This window comes from Poecile atricapillus, chromosome 3 (genome assembly GCF_030490865.1).
Source record: "Poecile atricapillus isolate bPoeAtr1 chromosome 3, bPoeAtr1.hap1, whole genome shotgun sequence".
NCBI lineage: Eukaryota > Metazoa > Chordata > Aves > Passeriformes > Paridae > Poecile > Poecile atricapillus.
Window position 1 is genome coordinate 4,079,379 of NC_081251.1, and position 18,987 is coordinate 4,098,365.

The 18,987-nt window shown below is 43.6% G+C and overlaps 1 protein-coding gene across 5 annotated transcripts in view; it reads left to right on the plus strand.

The window, feature by feature from the left end:
- Positions 1-949: 949 nt before the first annotated feature.
- PKHD1 (PKHD1 ciliary IPT domain containing fibrocystin/polyductin) overlaps positions 950-18,987 on the plus strand; it is a 237,704-nt gene continuing 219,666 nt past the window's right edge. For 4 of the 5 annotated variants that reach the window (XM_058835020.1, XM_058835023.1, XM_058835022.1 and 1 more), the window contains exons 1-17: positions 950-1,093; positions 1,330-1,436; positions 2,480-2,557; positions 3,500-3,644; positions 4,600-4,693; positions 7,386-7,443; positions 8,299-8,377; positions 10,262-10,336; positions 11,026-11,090; positions 11,714-11,753; positions 12,599-12,669; positions 13,998-14,099; positions 14,730-14,825; positions 15,879-16,014; positions 16,844-16,958; positions 17,772-18,047; positions 18,529-18,615. In XM_058835020.1, the coding sequence (XP_058691003.1) occupies positions 1,385-1,436; positions 2,480-2,557; positions 3,500-3,644; positions 4,600-4,693; positions 7,386-7,443; positions 8,299-8,377; positions 10,262-10,336; positions 11,026-11,090; positions 11,714-11,753; positions 12,599-12,669; positions 13,998-14,099; positions 14,730-14,825; positions 15,879-16,014; positions 16,844-16,958; positions 17,772-18,047; positions 18,529-18,615 (1,569 nt within the window). In that variant the 5' untranslated portion in view covers positions 950-1,093; positions 1,330-1,384. Of the gene's footprint in view, positions 1,094-1,285; positions 1,437-2,479; positions 2,558-3,499; positions 3,645-4,599; positions 4,694-7,385; positions 7,444-8,298; positions 8,378-10,261; positions 10,337-11,025; positions 11,091-11,713; positions 11,754-12,598; positions 12,670-13,997; positions 14,100-14,729; positions 14,826-15,878; positions 16,015-16,843; positions 16,959-17,771; positions 18,048-18,528; positions 18,616-18,987 lie in introns of all 5 variants that reach the window. The other variant, XM_058835021.1, reaches the window with a different exon arrangement.

The following is an 18,987-nucleotide window of genomic DNA, read 5'->3' on the forward strand; positions in this document are numbered from 1 at the left end:
ACTCACACGGGGCTCCTGTAATCATTTGCTATATGTGGCTGAGACACTGGGGCTTGGCCTAAGAATAAACCAAGCACGACTGGTTCCACTGCTGGGCAGAGCTCCAGAGCTGTCCTGAGGGGTTGACTGCCCGTGACTTTGTGCCACCAAACCTCTGAATTGAGGCCTGAGCAAGCCTGTTTCACCTCCCTTTGGGGCTGAGAGCATGAAGCACATTCTGCTGCTGTTTGGTGTGTGGTAACTCATTAAACCTCAGTTATGCTGTGGGGTCTGGGAACTTCCTGCAAATTTCAGTGGAAACTTCCATGAAGGTTTCCATACCAGGGCAGGGGCTCATCAACCCATTGAGAGACTCCATCAAAATCCATCTGGGCTCCAAGCAGAGGAGGGCAGAGGTGTGGGAGTAGAGATGCTGTTCAGTGTCTGAGGGAGGCTGGATTGCTTCTTCCCAGAAGCCAAGGCTCTCCAGGGCGTGAATGATAACGCTGTGAAAGTCCTCTGCCCTCTTTTCCACGGGGAAAAAGACCTGCAGGGTTAAAGCTACTTGAGAAGGGACAAGGGATCGAAACACCTTTTGGGCAGAATTCCCAGCAGATGCTGTTGGGAATACCGTGGGAAAATTGAATTAATAATATACAAGGGAACCCTGAAGTCCACTTGCTGTGAAAGTCAGTCCCAGACTACCAGCATATCAAGAAACAGTTTTTCTGTCATGTTGTAGGAGGGAAAAAAAGAGGATAGAATGGATTAATTATCCTCCTATTGGTGAACCTAACCATGTACCATTTTAAGAACAATACCAGGTTATTTTTGTTATGGTTATTAAAGTCTTGGAACAAAACAGTTAATAGCAGCAAGCAGCTTGGGTTAATAATTAAGCACCCTCAATGGATGGCTCTGAGCTGTCTGTGACAGGATTTTAGCCTTTTGGGAAACTTGTCTTGTGGGTTTCAGCACTGGGCAGGGTGACTGACACAACCCCAGCCTGAAACCTGTGGCAGAGCTGGTGCCAAAGGGATGGAGCTCTTGTGCTGGTATTGGAGCCCCTGCACTTCACTCATCAGAGGAATGGAGGAAGAACAAATTAAGTAAGGTAAGTAAAGCCAGAAAAAGTCCTAAAAGGGATAATAAAATTAAATCCAAATGATATTTTCTGCACCTGCTTTGAAATGCAGCATTCACTTGCACCAGGGCGCTGGCCTCTGCCCAGAGCACTTTGCAATGTGTTACTCAAATGTTTATATTCCTAAATTATTAGAAGAGTTCACAGCTGTTGCTCTCACAGGTGTGCAGTGAGGACAAAGAATACTGATGGGGTTTGTTTTAAAGCTACAGGGAAGGTCCTGGAGCCAGACTCTTGTGAATTCCTCATCCAGTGTTCAAGATGAACCTTTGGAGAACATTTCTGCTGAGTGCTGGCCTGGTATTCTTGGCAGGTGGGTGATGGAGAGGTGTTGTCTCCAAGCACGCCTGTGAAATCCAGTGGCTGTCTGTGAGACGTGGAGAAGAACCCCTAAAAGGTGTTGAAAACTATGGGAAATTGACTGTGGCACACTGGACATTGTCCACCCTTATTGTTGGTTTTCCATGGCATTATTTCCACAGTCACAGAAGAGATTTCTGGATTAATTTTTAATTCTCTGTGTTCTACCTGGGGTCATATCATACCTGTTGTTTTTTGTTCACTTGATGGTAAATATGTCAGTCTTTGCATGTTGATATTCAGGGTTCATGATGCAAAAGTGTCCAATAATTGGCTTCAATGATCAATACTGATGTTCAGATTGCATCCAAAAAGCTAAAAAATTGGAAATCTCTTGAAATTTTAATCAGAAAACTGGATATCACTGTAAAATGGCTTCTGGAAAATTCTGGTCAGTGGCTGCATGAAAATAAGCCAAATGCTGGTTCATCTCTCACCTTCAGAGAATGAGGGTTCCCCAAATAAATCCTAAATTGTCCTAGGAATTTGTTACCTTCATGAAAGACATGGCATAACTGATTATAGGTGACTTAACATCATGAAGCTCTTTTCCAGGCCTGTTTGTCTTTCTTAAGGACTTCAGAAGGAAACAGCTGGACAGGCTGTCTTGGAGACAGAAAAGGATATATTTTGTAGGCAGCCTTAATTGTGGGAGGGTGCACAGGACTCATCAAACACATTTCTCTGAGAGATGAAGGAGCAAACATGATGTTTATCATCTTTAATTCTTGAGGATGACAGGAGGCTCCCACTGTAGCTTGGTTCACCAAGCCCTGAAGGCATCAACACCTCCCTGAGGGAAGCTGTAAATGGGGGAGAGCTGGGGGGAAAAAAGGATGGGCAACATGATTAGTTTGGGTGCCTGAGAAGGAGAAATGAAATAAAGGATGGGATAACAGGAAGGCAGCTCTCAGACCACTGTGTCTCATCCTGAATAAGTTGTTTTGGATGTTTGCATTTCCCTTCAGCCTGATGGAGCTGGTTTGTTTTTTGCAGGGACAGCCTCAGCATCTCTCATCAGGCCCCATGAGGGCAGCATTGCTGGAGGAACATGGATTTCCATCACTCTGGATGGTGAGATTTAAATTCTTATGAAGTATGTGTTGAAATAGAATCATAGAATGGTTTGGTTGAAAGGGACCTTAAAGATCATTTCATTCCACCCCCCTGCCATGGGCAGGGACACCTTCCACTAGACCAGGTTCCTCCAAACCTCATCCAGCGTGGCCTTGGACACTTCCAGGGATGTAGAAATAAGAGATAATCAGTTCCCTTCTGAGGTTTGTGGTTGGAGTGACAAGCCCTACCAACAGAGCCATGGGCTATGACACTCATAGCATGAAATCAGCTTGAAATGATGATTTTATAAGCTATTGATGAAGGTTTGTTTCTAAGCAACAGAAGTCAAAATGCCTGCTTTATTTTTGCAGGTGTGGGGTTAGAAATTTCTTCCCTGCTCCTGCCCTTTTATTGGAGAAAAGCTGAAAATCTGTTTCTTTCATATGTCCTGTGATGCTGGAGCTCTTAAAACTCTAATGATAAACATGAGATCTGAGTAAAAATCACAGAAAATTATGTCATGCCCATTTGGGCCCAAAACCAAGTGCACAAAGCTAGTTCTGATCTTCCAGAGAGAATATTTATTCATTGGGAAGAGAGTTGGTTTCTGAACCAGCTGTAAGATTGATAGCTGGCACAGATTGCCCAGGGCAGTGGTGGAGTCACCAGGGGGATTTAAAAGATGCGTGGAAGTGCACTTGGGGACATGGATTTTACCCTTCCAACTCTGTCCCCATCCCCCTGGGGGGAAAGTGACTGAGTGGCTGTGCGTGCTGAGATGGCAGCTGGGGTTAAACCACCACAACGTGAAATTACACAAACATGGTTTTAAAAAACTGATCAAGGGCTCTAAGCATTATACCTAGAGAAGCTGGGTTGTACCTCCAAAAATGCTTGTTGTGCAACTGGGAGTGATCCTGTCCTCACAGAGCTCTTCTGATTGACTTCCTTGCTTAGGCTCAACATCCCACCAGGTAGAATCTGTCTCTCCAGCCAGTGCATCCCAGCTGGAGGTGTCCCTGGTGAATCCAGACCTGCCCAGGCTGCCCTGTGATGTCTCTCCTCTGCATTTGGACTTTACCACTATCAAGTGCAGAACGAGGTATGATCCACAGTTACACTGGGGGTGAGACCTTGCCCTCTGTCAAACAGGATCCTCATTTTCCATCAGTGTCTGCACAGGCAGTTTGGGAGTTGGAAGAATTCCTACAGCTGCTACTGTGGCCTCACTGAGCACCTCCTAAGCTGGGTTGATTTATTCTTGTTTCAACTTTCATGAAGCACAAGGCTACCTTGAGGCATGAGGGTCACAGTGAGGCTTCTTGGGCAGTCCAGACTCAGACCTTCAAAGGTGTGTAGACATCCAGCTCTCAGAAGCAAATCTCCCAAGAAAATCTTGGAGGAGACTCCATCAGCTTTTGGTGTCCTTGACCTGTCCAAGGTATTAGAGAACAGAACAGGAGATAAATACGGCTCCAAGCATCAGCAGGGCAGTTTAAGCTGCCTGTTTTCTATCCTGTCATAGCTTTAACACAGGTTGTTGAACTGGGAGACTGGGGTGTCTGAAAAGGACCTAATGCGACTCTTCCATATTTTGCTGCTATGATTTGTCTGGGAGTTAATTCTGCTGGGTGCTGTGCTGGGAAACTGTGTGAATCAGGGATGCAGCATTAATTTATGGGCCAGGAAAAAGATGCCCTGCAGATCCAGGCAGCCCTGGGTTATTTTATTACTAATGAATAGCAATTATTTTCTGTGCATGCCTAATGAGAATGTTTGTGTTTTGCATTAACAATAATTTGGGTAGAGTTCCCATGCAGTCCTGTCACCTTCTTCTCTTAAATGTGATCTCTTGCTGTGCTTCCACATGTCTTTTAAACTGTTATTTTAAAGTTTGGCTTCATATGTGTGAAGTTTGGGCTGACAGTGTAAAGCTCCTTTGCTCTATGAAAGTCTCAGTGGACTTGCAGTGAATGTAGACTCTGTAAAGGACTTGGCATTTCCTAAACACAATTTGTATAAAAATTATATAATATTACACATTTTCTTCCACCTAGGCCTTCACCCCAGGAGGGTTTGTACTACGTGGAGGTGATCTTTAAAGGACGTGTGATTAACAATCTGACTGAGAAAGAGAACTATTCTTTCAAGGTAATTACCAAGCAAGTACAGAAGTGAGGATAAAGAATTCAAGATATTGAAGAGAGTGAAGCTTCAACATCCTGTCACAGGAAATACCTTGAACTGGATGGAATCATGGAATGGTTTGGGTTGGAAGGGACCTCTAGGACCACTCAATTCCAACCCAAAGCTAAAAAAAGATGGGAAGAGTCTTTTTGCAAAGGCATGTTAGAGACAGAACCAGGGGCAATGGCTTCAAAGTGAGAGTAGGTTTGGATTGGATGTTTGAAAAAGGTTTTTAATGTGAGGGCCTGGCACAGGGTGCTCAGAGAAGCTGTGGCTGTCCCTGGATCCCTGGAAGTGTTCCAGGCCAGGTTGGACAGGGTTTGGAGCAGCCTGGGATAGTGGAAGGTGTCCCTGCCCATGGGAGGGGGGTGGAATGAGGCGATCCTTAAGGTCCCTTCCAACCCCAACCACCCTGGGAATCTGTAATTTCTTGCAGAACAGAATCCTTAACCATGACTGTGTGCTTTGGGATGAGGCCTGGTGTGCCTGGAAGTCACATCCCACCTCTGTGCTAATTTTGAGCAAAACCCCCAGCATTTTCAGTAAATTGCACATTAAAGCTGAAGAGTGATTGGGTGATTCAGAGAGCTGATGAAAAATCACCAGGGGATGCTGTTAATGAGGCACATTCCAAGCTAAATAAAGCACAATGTGTCTCTTTGTTTTGAGGCTGGGCCCTGGGAGCTACATGTATTAAAAATTAATTTTGCCTCCGCCTTAGACTGGAAAAGCTGCTGCAGGCAGCAACAAGTCTGAGCAGCTCACAAGTGTCACTGGGTCAGCCAGTGGCCCCAATTTCATGCTGCTTTTGGCTTCTTTCTCCACATCTTCTCCAGCCTGGGGTATGGTGTGATGTTGCCTTTGCTCCCCAGAAGTGGCCCTTTGTCCTGATGGGACATTTGTGGTTGGGTCCTTTTTGCCCCTTGGACTGAGGCTGATGAGAGAGAGGAAGTTTTCTCTTGTTCAAACTTGGTTGTTTATTCTTCTTTCATCTACATTACATGCATACAAGGTACAAGGAGCTATGTGCACTATGATAGAAAAGTGCAAAATGGCAAACAAAGATCCTCTTCAAGGTCTTTTATATGTCTGTTTACCCAATTAACAAATGCCAAGTAAACTATTATTCTTAGTGACCCAATGACCCAACACCTGTGTGCTGCAGTGCAGCATTTTCTATCCAATCACCTACTACTACCCAAAAACCTCTAGAAGAAGAAGAAGAAAGAAAAAGGAAAAGAGACAGCACCTTAATTCTTCCATCTTGCTTCTTACTTTCTAAACTAGCTTAAACCTTGAAGCTTAGCTTTCTCACCCAGTGACTTAAGAAAACTCTCTAATTTACACACTCACACTCTTAGTTTTTCTACTTAACAGTTGTTTTCATGATGTTATATGAAATTCAGTGCTTTCTTGGATGCCAGAGCCAGGTATCACAGATAAAGTTATATATATTGCATCTCTCACCCCAACAGCCATTGCTGGAGGAATTTTGGCTGCTCATTCATTTTTAACATGAGCAGGAGGGAAGGCAAAGGCTGAGCTCTGAAAGGGAAATGGGCTTCAAGGAAAGCTCAGGAAGAAACCCGACATATGCAATGGTATCTTTGAATTAATGCAACAAATTAATTTTGTATGGTATTTCTTAGGCTGTGAGCAGCACATGTAAGTGCCAGTGAGGACATGAGGGGGTTTGTAAAGGAGGTGAGGAAGATGAGCATGTCCAAAAAGGATGGGGAAGGGTCTGGAGCACAAATATGATGAGGAGCAGCTGAGGGAGCTGGGGAGGCTCAGCCTGGAGAAAAGGAAGCTCTGGGGGGACCTTCTCACTCCCCAAACCTCCTTGGCAGGAGGATGCAGCCAGGTGGGGGTTGGACTCTTCTTCTGCCAAGTTACAAGATACAGGATGAGAAAATCACCTCAAATTGCACCAGGGGAGGTTTAGGTTGGATATTAGGGAAAATTTCTTCCCCAAAGGATTGTCAAACACCAGCCCTGGAGGGATTGAAAAGCCATGCAAATGTGGCATTTGGGGATATATTTTACTGGATTTAGCTGTGTTGGATTAATGGTTGGACTTGATGATTTTCAAGGTTTTTTTCCTCAGAGGTGAAGCTAGTCCTTTCCCTCAAAAAAATCTCTTGTATTGCTGTGAGATGGGCCAAAACAAAGTCTTTGTCCCACTGCTTTAAGGCACCCAACAAACTTGCCAAAGAGTGGCTGGAGCTTTTCACACCTGTGATGATGAAATTGTTCTAAAGGATATACTATTGGGAAGAAAAATGGTGTCACCACTCAAGATAAAATGCAGGTTTTAGCTTCAGCTAAAGCATGGCTTAGAAAGTTGATAGAACTTAGAAAATTGATACACTACATGTATTAAACTGTGTCTTCTGACACTGGATCAAGCCAGGGTGGGCTATTTGGGCACAAAAAAAAATGTAAAAATATCACTAATCCTGGCTCTTGAATGGAGAGGGGGTAAGAGGGGAGTAATTCTCCTTATTCCCTCCCCAGAGCAGGACTCTGCTGCAAAGATCAGATGTGGTGTGTGAGTCTCTGAAATGCAGCTGCTGGTTGTGAGCAATGCACCCGTCAGGAGGGGCTGGACTGCTGCAGGAATAGCTGACATTTCTCTGCAAATTTCTCTTTGCAGTTCTCAGCTGAGCAGACACCTGTGGTTTACCAAATTAATCCATCATCTGGCACCCCAGGTATGGGACCTTTCTTTAGTCTGTGATGCCACACAGACCTTTTGCTTATTGGGGTTTTAGACCAGACTTTAAAGTTACATGAGAAGTCATTCACTGATTTTGGTCTGAAAAATTAACTGGAATATAGCAGATCTACCAACCTCCCTAAAATCAATTATTTCTGTATTTCCAGGTTTCATTAGAGAAAATTGAAAGTTTGATCCTCAAAGTCCAGATTAATCAAAAGATTTTGGTCTTTCAAGAGTTCAAGACAGTCACATGGATGATTATACCACACAGATGAGCCTCAATTTAAATCATTCCCTAATTTCCAATTGTTTTTAGGTGTAATTCAGCTCTAGATTCTGGAGCCTTGCTTTAGGGTGTCAGTATGGCAGTTTCTGTGTGTCATCTCGATGTTTTACCTCCCACTGAGAGTGAAGAGCAGGAAGATAATCTGGCCACAGATATGTCAAGGTCCTTCTTTAGCCCTTCACCCTGTCAGGTGTACAAATGATGTAATTTTGGTTGTCTCATGAGGTTCTACAGTGGAATTGGGTTAGAAAGCATGGTTTAGTTAACAAAAGAATTGAGGAGAAATTGTCAGCTCTGTTTCAAATACAGATCTGGAAAAAGAAAAAAAAAAAGGAAAGAATTTGGGGTTTTTTTGGTGGGAAACAAAGACATGTGCTTTGAGAAAAGTGAATTAAGTGCAAAATCATCTTGATCCATGGTAAAAGCTGAGAGTATGTTCAGTGCAGGAACCTCTGTAAAATCCATAAAGACCACAAATTCCTTTTGTTCAGCTCACAAAATCTGCAAATAAGTTCTCTGCTTTTAAAAGGGTCTCTTCAATTTCCATTTCCTCTTAAACAGGAAATTTAATACAGATCCATGGGAAGACAATTGCTGAGAGATACGAGACCCTGGACTTCAACGTGGATTATATTGATGGGTAATTATGATCACTCAGCTATCTGCTGCAGCCCCTGTAAATTGGCATTTCTTCCATCAGCCTCCTCGACAGCAATAAATTGCAACCAGTTGGCCCAGAATTGCCATTTACTTCCTTTGTGGTTTATTGCAGCTCATGAGTTGGGCTCCAGCAAACTTTGTTAATCTAATTGCAACTGGTCCATTAAGCTGGTTGGTTTGTTTACTGGCAGCACAGTCAATCACAGCTCAGTGTGAATTGTACTGTAATTGCAGCTGGCTGCTGTAGATTTTATTTTGGCTAGCAAATTAAAATTTAACTAATTAAAATAATGTCAGAGTCGAAAAATTAAATAAATTTTCCCCTTTCCATTTGCATTTTTTTAGAGAAAAAAAAAACTATTAGTTTGAAGCAGATGCTCTGGTGAGCCAGAAGACTAAGGAGAAGTATTTTGAGAGAAAAGGCTTTGTTGTTCACTGCTTTAAACATTCTGTATTTGTTTTCTTGTTCTCAGAGGTTTGATAATTATTTTTTTTTTATGCTGCTTCTCTGGTAACATGCAACAGAGAAAAGCAACTAGGTTTAAAAAAACCTTATTTTAGGACAACAACCTGTTTAAACACAGTAAATCCAAAATGAGCATCAAGGCTGTCCTGCTGTGTGTCATATTTATTTCCATATGCATGGATATATTATCAAATGTTAATTTATGATTTCTGTGCCAATGGCAGTGAAGAACTAAGCCCAGGTAAATATTTTAAAGCTAAACTATTAATCCATAGTTACTCTGCTGACAGTTTAAGGATCATTTCAGGAGCCAGGAAAGGCATATATTCTTGGTAGTTAAAATTTTTAATTGAAGCAGCAGATATTTAACAATGAGATGCTTTTTAACTTCTCAAACTGATTGGAAATGTCTTTTGCTATGTGATTAAACTCCTTGCTAGAGTGAAGGAAAGTCCAGTGCAGATTCCTGCCATGCCATCCCTACACTGTGCACATCAGCATCCTTTGTTTGGTATCAATTATTGTTTTACCTGCCTCTGGTGGAGCCTTTGATCAGAAGGAAGAAAGGCTGCTCTGTCTGGGTGCAGGCTGGACGTGCCTGCAGTGCTCTGCTGCCAGATTATTCATTTACAGCTCAGCCTCACCAAAAGGAAATGGCCTCAAAATCCCAGCATACCAAACAGGTTCCCTTTGCAGCTTCACATGAATAATTTGCCCATTTTTGGTGTGTTAGGAAATAGGTACCAGGTGGGGACTCAGACTTAATCAGAGCACTCTGTCACTCAGTCACGCTGATTCAGGATCTGGAGAAAAAAAAAAAAAAAAAAGGAATGTTTTTTTATACTTTCAAATGTGTTCTGCACCTTTTTCCATGCTTTGTATGGGATGCACTGGTCCAGTGATGCTGAAGAAACATTTGGAAGCACTGAGTTTTGTTTTAAGTCTTCGTAAAAAGGAAATCTTCTCAAATTCAGCCACCTGTATTAGTAAAAGCAAGCTCTTATAGAAAAAAAACCTCATAAAACTGCATTCTGAAACATGGGCCATAGAAAACCGCACTGTGAGGGATGGGTCAGCACAAAGTGTTTGCATTACAGGTTTTAATTACCTATTTCCTTTAATTGCCTGTTAATTCTCAAGCAATCATTGCCAGCCTTTGCTTATTCTGCTAATTAATCTGAATTTATTCCTTTCACCTTCTTCCTCCTCTCCAGTGGAAGTTGTCCTATATTGATTCTTTAAGGAACACATATTTAAATTTTTTATCAGGAGCTTGGGTGATTTCTGCTGGAAGTTGTTTGTAGTGTTTTTCCTCAATGAATGCTGGCTGCTGATTTTAACAGGATCAGGTTTTCATCTGTATCACATCATATTTTTCCTGTTTATTTTTTTGCCTAGGCCAGCTGTTCTTACCTCAGAAGGAGATGGATGGAGCAGTCTCTGCTCTTTTGCTGACAGAAGAGCTGGAAGCATGTCAGTTCTTCTTTACTTTGGGTTTGTGTTGGTGCAAGGGCTCAGCACAGCTTGTGCACAAAAAAATAAATAATTGTGGTTTTTGGAGGAACTCTTCTGCTTTGGCTTAAAGTGGAGACAGACCCTGGGGAGTTATGGTCTGTGATGGGGTGGGTGAGGGCTGCTGGCTTTCTACAGCTTCAGCCCCTTGAATGTAAGTGTGAATTAATGATGGGAATTGTGTCATTCCATGACTCCAGAGGGTTGATGCAGTGCCAGCACATCTGTTTTAATTACCTGCTCGTTCTCACAGTTTAGGAACCTGCAGAGGAGCAAGTAGAGGGGGATCATTTTTGTCCTTCTATTCACCCTCCCCTTGTGCCTGCATTTGTCCCTGCTCGGTTTTTTTATTTCAAGGGGGGGTTCTGAAGGCCACCAACAGCATCAGCTTCTAGAAATAAGTGTTAGGGAGCCAAGCTGGAGCACTGCTGCTGGGAGACATCCTCTCAAGCTGCTGAACTCTTCATCATTAGTGGCAGGATGGGTTGTTCCTCTCCCATCTCACCTGCTTCACTCCCATGTTCCTAAAGACAGCAAACCATGACTATCTTGGGTGTATAAGCCCACATCTTCTACTGGTGAGTTGATTCTCCTATATTTTGCTTGTTTTTTGCTCCCAGGGCTCAGTGAAGTCCTTTGTCTCTCCACAGTTACCCTGTTCAGGTGAAGGATGGACTGGGGACTCTGCAGTGCCGGGTGGAAGGGAGCCACATAGGTTGGTGAAAAGGGGTAAAAGCCATGGGTTTCTGTCATTCCTGCAGCTCCAGAGGATGGAGGGAGGAGGGTTTCTGTCATGAGTTGCTGTCCTGTCTCCAAAGCTGGAGTGTGGCTCAGGGCTGAGTCCACAAAAACAGCTTCAGATCAGGGTGTGCCAGCCTTCAGCACGGCCCCTGCCATGGTTTGTGTCCCCTGCATGGCCTGGGAGAGCATGAAGGGAAACCATGACGTGGTGTGGACATTGCTGACAGCCAGCAGGGTGATCTGGGGTCCTTGCTCATTTTCTTACCTTAATCTTCCTTGTCTGTGATGGACCTTCCCTTTAGTGCTTTATTAGAGGAGTAAATAGGGTGTTCCCTTATGTTCAGAGTCTCTCCAGTAGCAGGGGGATCCCTTTCATTTTTTCTCACTTCCAAGCACCCTGAAGAAGTTTCTAAGTTCTTGTGGAGGCTTTGAGCTACAGCCTTCCTGTTGGGAAAGATATTGTGAGTTAAATATGTAAAATAGACTTTTCTTGCTGTTGTAAGAAAAGGAGAATGAGGCCTAGGGAACCAGGACAAGATTTGGTGGGATTTACTCCATACTTCTGCCTTAAAGCATTATCATTTTTCTCTCCCCCAGGGTCCCACAACGTCAGCTTCTCGGTGTTTAACAAAGGAAAGTGAGTAAAAGAATAATTTCTCTCTTCTTCTCTGGTTTTACACGGGAATACAGCTGCATTTGAGTCCAGGAAGAGTGAAAAATGTTTTTCCTGAATCATGATTTGGTTGCTTAGATAAAAGGTTTTGCTATCTTGAGAAGATGGTTGTTTGATTGGGGAGAAAAAAAAAGGGGAATTTTTCTCTCAAAGCATTTCCACATTGGTGTTTTATACTTTACCTTCAGTGTCCAAAACATAAGATACCTTATCTTGGACAAGGGGGATTCAGGAAGGATCCTGAATGATCCTGCTAAAGGAGGATGGATTCAGATTGGATATTAGGGGGAAATCCTTCCCTGGGAGGGTGGGGAGGCCCTGGCACAGGGTGCCCAGAGAAGCTGTGGCTGCCCCTGGATCCCTGGAAGTGTCCAAGGCCAGGCTGGACAGGGCTTGGAGCAGCCTGGGATAGTGGGAGATGTCCCTGACCATGGCAGGGGGTGGAACTGGATGTTCTTTATCATCCCTTCCTGCCCAAACCATTCTGTGATGTGTTAAATCTAGCTGAATTAAATCCTTTCACTTTCTTTTTGACTATTCATCCAAATGGGAAAGAATTTAACCATAAAAGGAGGTGAAAACAGGTTCTGACCGTGTCAAAACATACTTTACAATCTGCTAGTACTTGTAATAAAGTGCTTCAGCCATGTAATGGGGGTCTCATGAATCATTGCCTCCATGTGCTGGTGAAGGGAGTTGTTTCAGCTTGCAGAAATGTTCCTCTGGAGAGTGAGAATTCAGCCCTGCCAAATGAAAGTCTGTTTTCCTTTACATGGCCCAGCATCTCTCAGGCAGTTTCTCTCTTGCAGGTCAGCAGTAGACAAAGGTTCTTGGCTCATCAGTGCCAAACAGGAGCTTTTCCTGTATCAGACTCATCCAGGTATTCACTGACCCATCTGTCTTCCACTGGTCCCAGAGTGATCTAAGCAAAGACCTCTCACTGTTGCTTTTCCCAGGGGTGCAATCCTGTTTTGTCCTCCTATTTTGGTTTTCCACTCCCCTGGTATGGGCTTGACTAAGCAAAAAGCTGCAGATCAAAAATGACGAGACAACCAGATTTCTGTGTTGTTCCTTGTCCTGTCAGATCAGTTACAGAGTCGAGGTCTTGCTCATTGAGCAGCTTTTCCCACTTAAATCACTCTGTATTTGGTGAGGCTGGAATTTTGGAAATGCAGCCTTCAGGATGAGAACTCCCACATCAGCTACAGGGAGGAGATGATGTTCAGCTACTCCAAGAATTGAGTTCTGGATAAGTGGTGAATGGCCCGCTGCTGCAACATTAGTTAAAAAATTTATTCAAGGTACATAAAAATTACCTGCATGTGACATTTCAAGCTGTATTGTAGCCAACTCTTTGTTAAGAAGGGTAATTTTATGTGTCTATTTACAGTTCAAAGCAGACTAAAATGAAATAACCACACATGAAGTTGGTTGTGGGCAGAGCATGAGCAGAAAGATCTGCTAGATCTGTCCAGTAGACAGTACTGTGGTAGTCAGCACTGTAAAATTAGTGTTTACACCAAATAAATTAATAAAAATGATGCAGGTATAGACCAAAATCCCTCATCTTATTAGTTTGTTTTTTGGTTTTTTTTTTTTCAGAGCTATATAAGTAGAGCTGGGTGGTTAAACTCCAGTATGAGTGCAAAGTGGGTAATGGTCATCAAAAAGATTAATTGTTTTCCTGTGGAATGGGACACCTGTAACAGATAAAGTCCTGAAAGAATCTCATGGTCATGATGTGGACACTCAGATATTCAGCTCCCTCCATTTGTCCCTGAAGTCTGAGGGGTGATTGGAAGGGGTGGTAACATTTAAACCTAAGGACTAAATTGAGACGTGAGTCAGAGAAGGTCAACAGATCAAAACGGTTTTAATTCTGCTTTTTTTTTCCTTTTTCCCCCCAGAGATCCTCAATAGCACAGAACAGAGCCGTTTGCAATCTGAGCAAACAGATGCAGCCACTGCTGAGTAACAGCCCGAGCATTGCAGTGCTCCCCCTGCCATGTGGCCACATTATCCGTGCTTTTCATTCCTGGTGTCATCCCAGGGGCTGCCAAAAAAAGGGATCAGTGAGAAGCTGGATTCATTCACAGGAGCCTGCTCTGGCTGGAACAGTGCAAGTGCACTGCAGGCTTTCCCAGAAATGGGGCTGGGATTAACCTCTGCAAGGCTGGTGCTCAGATCCCTCTTTTCCTTCCCCTGCAGAGATATTTTCCGTGTTCCCAGCCGGAGGGAGCCTGGCAGGGGGCACTGATCTCACTGTCACTGGGGATTTCTTTGAGGAGCCAGTGCAGGTCACTGCTGCAGGTAAGAACAGAAACATGTGAATTCTTTTTCTAAAAATTCATTTTGGCCCTTGCTGCAAAACCCAAGAGATATTCAGGGACACCAGTGTGGGAATTGTAGGACTCATCTCCAGGAAGGTCCAGTTATTGTGATTTTGGGCATGAACTGTTCTGTTTGCTGGTAGTACCAGCCCAGGCTTGTGGCAAAATATTGATCCCTTTTGGGAACAAGGTGGATGGGAGAGGATTCTGCCTCTCTGCTCTGGTGAGACCCCACCCAGAGTATCACATCCAGGGTCCTCAACACAGGAAAATCATGGACCTGTTGGAATGAATCCAGAGGGAAACAGAAATGATCAGAGGGATAGAACACCTGTACTATAAGGAAAGGCTGAGAGAATGGGGCTGCTCAGACTGGAGAAGATAAGGTTCCAAGGAGACCTTGGAGCACTTTCCAGTTCCTAAAGGAGCTCCAGCAGAGCAGCCTGGTCTAGTGGAAGGTGATGCTGTCCGTAGAAAGGTGCTTGGAACTCCATGTGTGTAAGGTCCCTTCCTACCCACACCATCCCAGGACTCTGAGATGTGTTTATGCTGCAGCTCAGCTGTGTTTCCAAGCCTCCCACAGCACATTTGTCTCCTCTCCCTGCTGCAGGTGTTCCCTGTAAAGTCAAGCACGTCTCTCCCCGGGAAATCAGATGCACCACCGAGCCTGTTGGCAAGGGCAGGAGGCTTGGTGCCCCCCAGCCAGGTGAGGTGTTCCTGAAGCTCCAAACAAGCAAACACACACAGAAATGCAGGGCAGAGCCCTTTGGTGATGAATGAGATCAAGATACAGGGCTTTCCAAAACACTGCTTCAACAGCAAGGCAGTTCCTTTTGGGGTGGTAGGGAAGGGGGTACAAATCATCCAAGGGCTGGAGGGCCTCTGCCATGAGGAAAGACTGGTTATCCAGCCTGGAGAAAAAAAGGCTCCAGGGACACCTGAGATCCTTTTCCAGTACCTAAAAGGGGCTTTCAGAAACATGGGGATAAACTTTTATTAGGGAATTGTTTAATACTAGGACAGGGGGTGATGGTTTTATATTAAGAGCTATTTAAATTATTTCTAACGAAGGTATTTTTTTACAAAAAAGGGGGTGAGTCCATGGCACAGTTTGCCCAGAAAGGTGGTGGATGCTCCATCCCTGCAAACATTCAAGGCAACCTGCTCTGGTTGGAGATGTCCCTGCTCCTGGCAGGAAGTTGGGCTGGATAAACTTGAACTGTGCCTTCCAAACCATTCTGTGATTCTGTAGGCAGGAAAACCAAGGTGGAGAGTTCAGCCCACCATGTGCAGACAGGAGATGGTGGGAGGAAGATCAGACTGGTCTGCATGGCTGTGGAAAATGATGGGAAAAATGAGTGGATAACATTCAGAGGAAGGATAGCTGAACTGGAGCTACTGAAGAGGCTTCTGGGGACACTCCTGGAGTAGAGCATTGCAGTAGGAGACTTTAGTGCATAAAATGAGGCTTAACTTTGACTGTGGGTCATCTCACTGCCTTTTCCTGCAAGAGCAGACATGTGAGAGGTTGGATGTTCTCTTTGCAAAGTTTTTTTATTTCTGGTGGAGGCTTTCAAGGTAAAACAAATTCCCTATAGTGAGATCTGTGTTCTGCCTCAGACTGCAGAATACCCCACAAACAGAACCAATTTATTATTAAAATTTTCTCTCTGGCCTGCCTCCTACAGCACTGACTCCAGCATGTGCTCTGGGATTTCTGCTGGCTGCTGCTGAGAATACTTTTGTTTTAACTTTCTAGGAAACAGAGGGCTTCTCTTTGAAGTCTGGGATGATGCCTCTGATCTGACAGAAGCAGGTCCTGGATACAGATGGCAGTTTGTACCTAATGCCAGCTCCCCAGTAAGGTTTCTGTCTGGGGCAAAGAAGTCCTTCAGGTACTCAGTGATCTTAAAAAGAGACGTGAAGCCATGGCAATCACCTTTAGCAGTGTAAGGTGTAGCAAAAACACCTGACAGCTCTTTATAGCAGAGCCTCACTGCATAGCTCCTATAAATCAAAGCAAACCCTTTGCTCCGAGGTCCTTTTGAAGCTTAAAATATGCAGTGAAGTGCTTTATTTTTTCTGCCTTTTGACTTCCCTCAGTATTTCTGCTCTACCTGGCCTAGTTATGCTGAAATACCACAGAAAAAAAATAAAAATTGCTCTGGAAGTAGAAGGAGCTCAAATTTGAGGCCATTTTGGGCTGGAGATCTGGTCAGATGTGGAAGGGCAGATTCTCAGCTGATGCTGGAAGCAAAAGTGGAGTTAATACAAATAAATAAGTTCCTGAATTGTGTTGGTTCCTATTTCCTCTTAAGAAACAACCTTGAAAATCTGTGCAATGTGCATGAACTCTTACATTTTTCTACCACTTCTCTGCTTTTAGTTTGATTCTGAGTGTGGTTCTGACTTTTTCCTGCATGTTCAGGGTTAAGACTTTGTTTGAGGAGAAATGCACTTAAGTGCAACAAAATCATATTTAGTTTCATTGAACTGTTTTTTCTTTCCTTTTTGAAACTTTTGTGAAGCATAATTGACATTTAATGCGAAATTGGGTCATTTTGAGGTTACTTCAGCTTTAAAATAGCAAGGTTTGCTTTGTTAAAATGGTTTAAAGATGTTTTCTTGTTACTCAGTGTACGTGTGAAGGTGAGGTGTGTCGTTTGGGGTTTTTTTTTTTTGCTGTAACTCTTTGTATATTATGGATGTTCTGTTTTTGCTCAGCTCCAGACTCCGTGGATTTTTTGTGGCTCCTCAGACCAACAATTACACCTTCTGGATTCAGGCAGATGGTCAGGCATCTCTCTACTTAAGTTTGTCCCAAGATCCAAAACAGAAGGTATTACTCTTGGTAGAGAAAAATTAGATGAAATGAAAAACAAGGATGAAAAGGGTTTTAATTAAGGTGATATTAAGCGGGAATTTCCCCAGTGTGGATTGGTTTATTGTCTCTTATGAATCTATTGCAGAGTCAAATCTATGTGATTATTTTTGATATTTTACATCAGTCCTATCCATTATATAGCTCATAAAAAAAAAAGTAATTATTGCAACCAGAGTAATTGATGTAATTGATTGTCTTTTCCAGAAGATTTTTTTTGTCAGTTCAGAATTTTTCTCTCTGAACTGAAGACATCTATTAAAAGTTATTTGGGGAACTGTTATTAGTGTTAGGGGAAGGCATAGGAATTATCTTCTTTATGGTATTGAACCTTAAACCAAAGTTCTTTGAAATTGTGGCTTTTCCTATATAATAGGAAGGAATTTGTGAGCCATCAACCCATTGCTATCAGTTATAAACACAAATATATTGTTTGTTTTTTTTATTTTTGGAGCTGTGGCATTTGACTAAATGTTATTTGGGGCTGGAGAAATGTCGCTAACTGGTTTAATGGCTTCAAACTGAAATAGAGTTGGTTTATATTGGATATTAGGAAGAAATTCTTCCCTGAGAGAGAGTGGTGAGGCCCTGGCACAGAGGAGCTGTGGCTGCTCCTGAATCCCTGGAAGTGTCCAAGGCCAGGCTGGATGGGGATTGGAGCAAACTGGGATAGTGGGAGGTGTCTCTGCCCATGGCAGGGGGTGGAATGAGATGTTTTTTGATGTCCCTTCCCATCCAAACCATTCTGTGATTTGGTTGTTCTGCACACAGGTGAGAATTGCTTCTCTCCCTGCTGGCAACTCGGAGTGGTCTGAGAACTGGGTGAAGAACTGGAGTGAACTTTGGCAGCCAAAATCCCAGAAATTTGAGCTAACTGCTGGTTCAAGGTACTACCTGGAAGCACTGCATCATGACAAGACACCCAGCAAGGGGATGAGAGTTGGAGTCCAGATACACAACACGTGGCTGGACCCCCATGTGGTGAACGGCTACTACACTGAGAGACACGAAATTCGGGCTCGTGCCCTGCATCTTCCAGAAGTGCAGGTCAGTGCTGCCTGCTACTGCCTTGCTGGTGCTAGATGTGAAAAAATGTGTGTTTCCACCTTGTTCCCACCCTCCTGAGGCAGCTGATGTCTAGCATCAGGAGCTGATGAGAAGAGCATCGTGAGCTGAAGCTGTCTGTGGTTTTTATGAACATTAGTGAGTGTGTGTAAACACGCAAGAATGAGGGAAGCTTTTTCCTAATGGTTAAACTCCTGCAGATCAGGAGCTTTAAGGACCATTTGTAGCTGCACAGGTCATGTATCCCTTGTTCTCTGTCAGTGTAAGAATCCTGTTCCTTGTAGGACAAGGGCAGTTTCAGAGTAGCTGAAGTGACTCTTGGAAGGGATCCCTAGTTCACAGAGGCTTAAAAAGGCAAAGTGCTGGCTGTAAAATCCTCTCAGCAGAAGATGCCAGGTTTGAAGTGTCTCATGCAGTTTGCATCTGTTTTTATTTCTTGATTTGCTTCTCTTTTTTTCACCAGATGTTGGCTGTGTCTGGTACAGGTTATTTCAGTATCTCCTGGAACAACACGCTGAGGATGATCCCCACAAATGCTACAGCTCACCAGGTAGGTGCAATTAAACAGAGACATGGGGTCTTCTGCTGGGGTGCAATTGGTGCTCAAGAGAAGTTAAGATTTTGCCCAGAAAATGAGATAAAGTTTTAGTCCTGTAGAGGTGATTTTTTTTTTTTTTTTTCCTAAGTCTTACAATGGGATTATTTTTCTTGAGTGTTGACTCCCAGGTGTATTGTGATCTTATCACAGTGTCCAGATATCTTGGACTTTCACTGATCCAGATCCTTGGACTTCTCCTCTGAGGCCAGATGTGTGTTGTGTGGCTGGCTTCTTCAGCAGCCCACAGTCTCTTGATGTGGCAATTTTTCAACATTAAAGTGACCCTGAGTGATGGCTCCATGCCAGTCATTAGACTGAGGATGT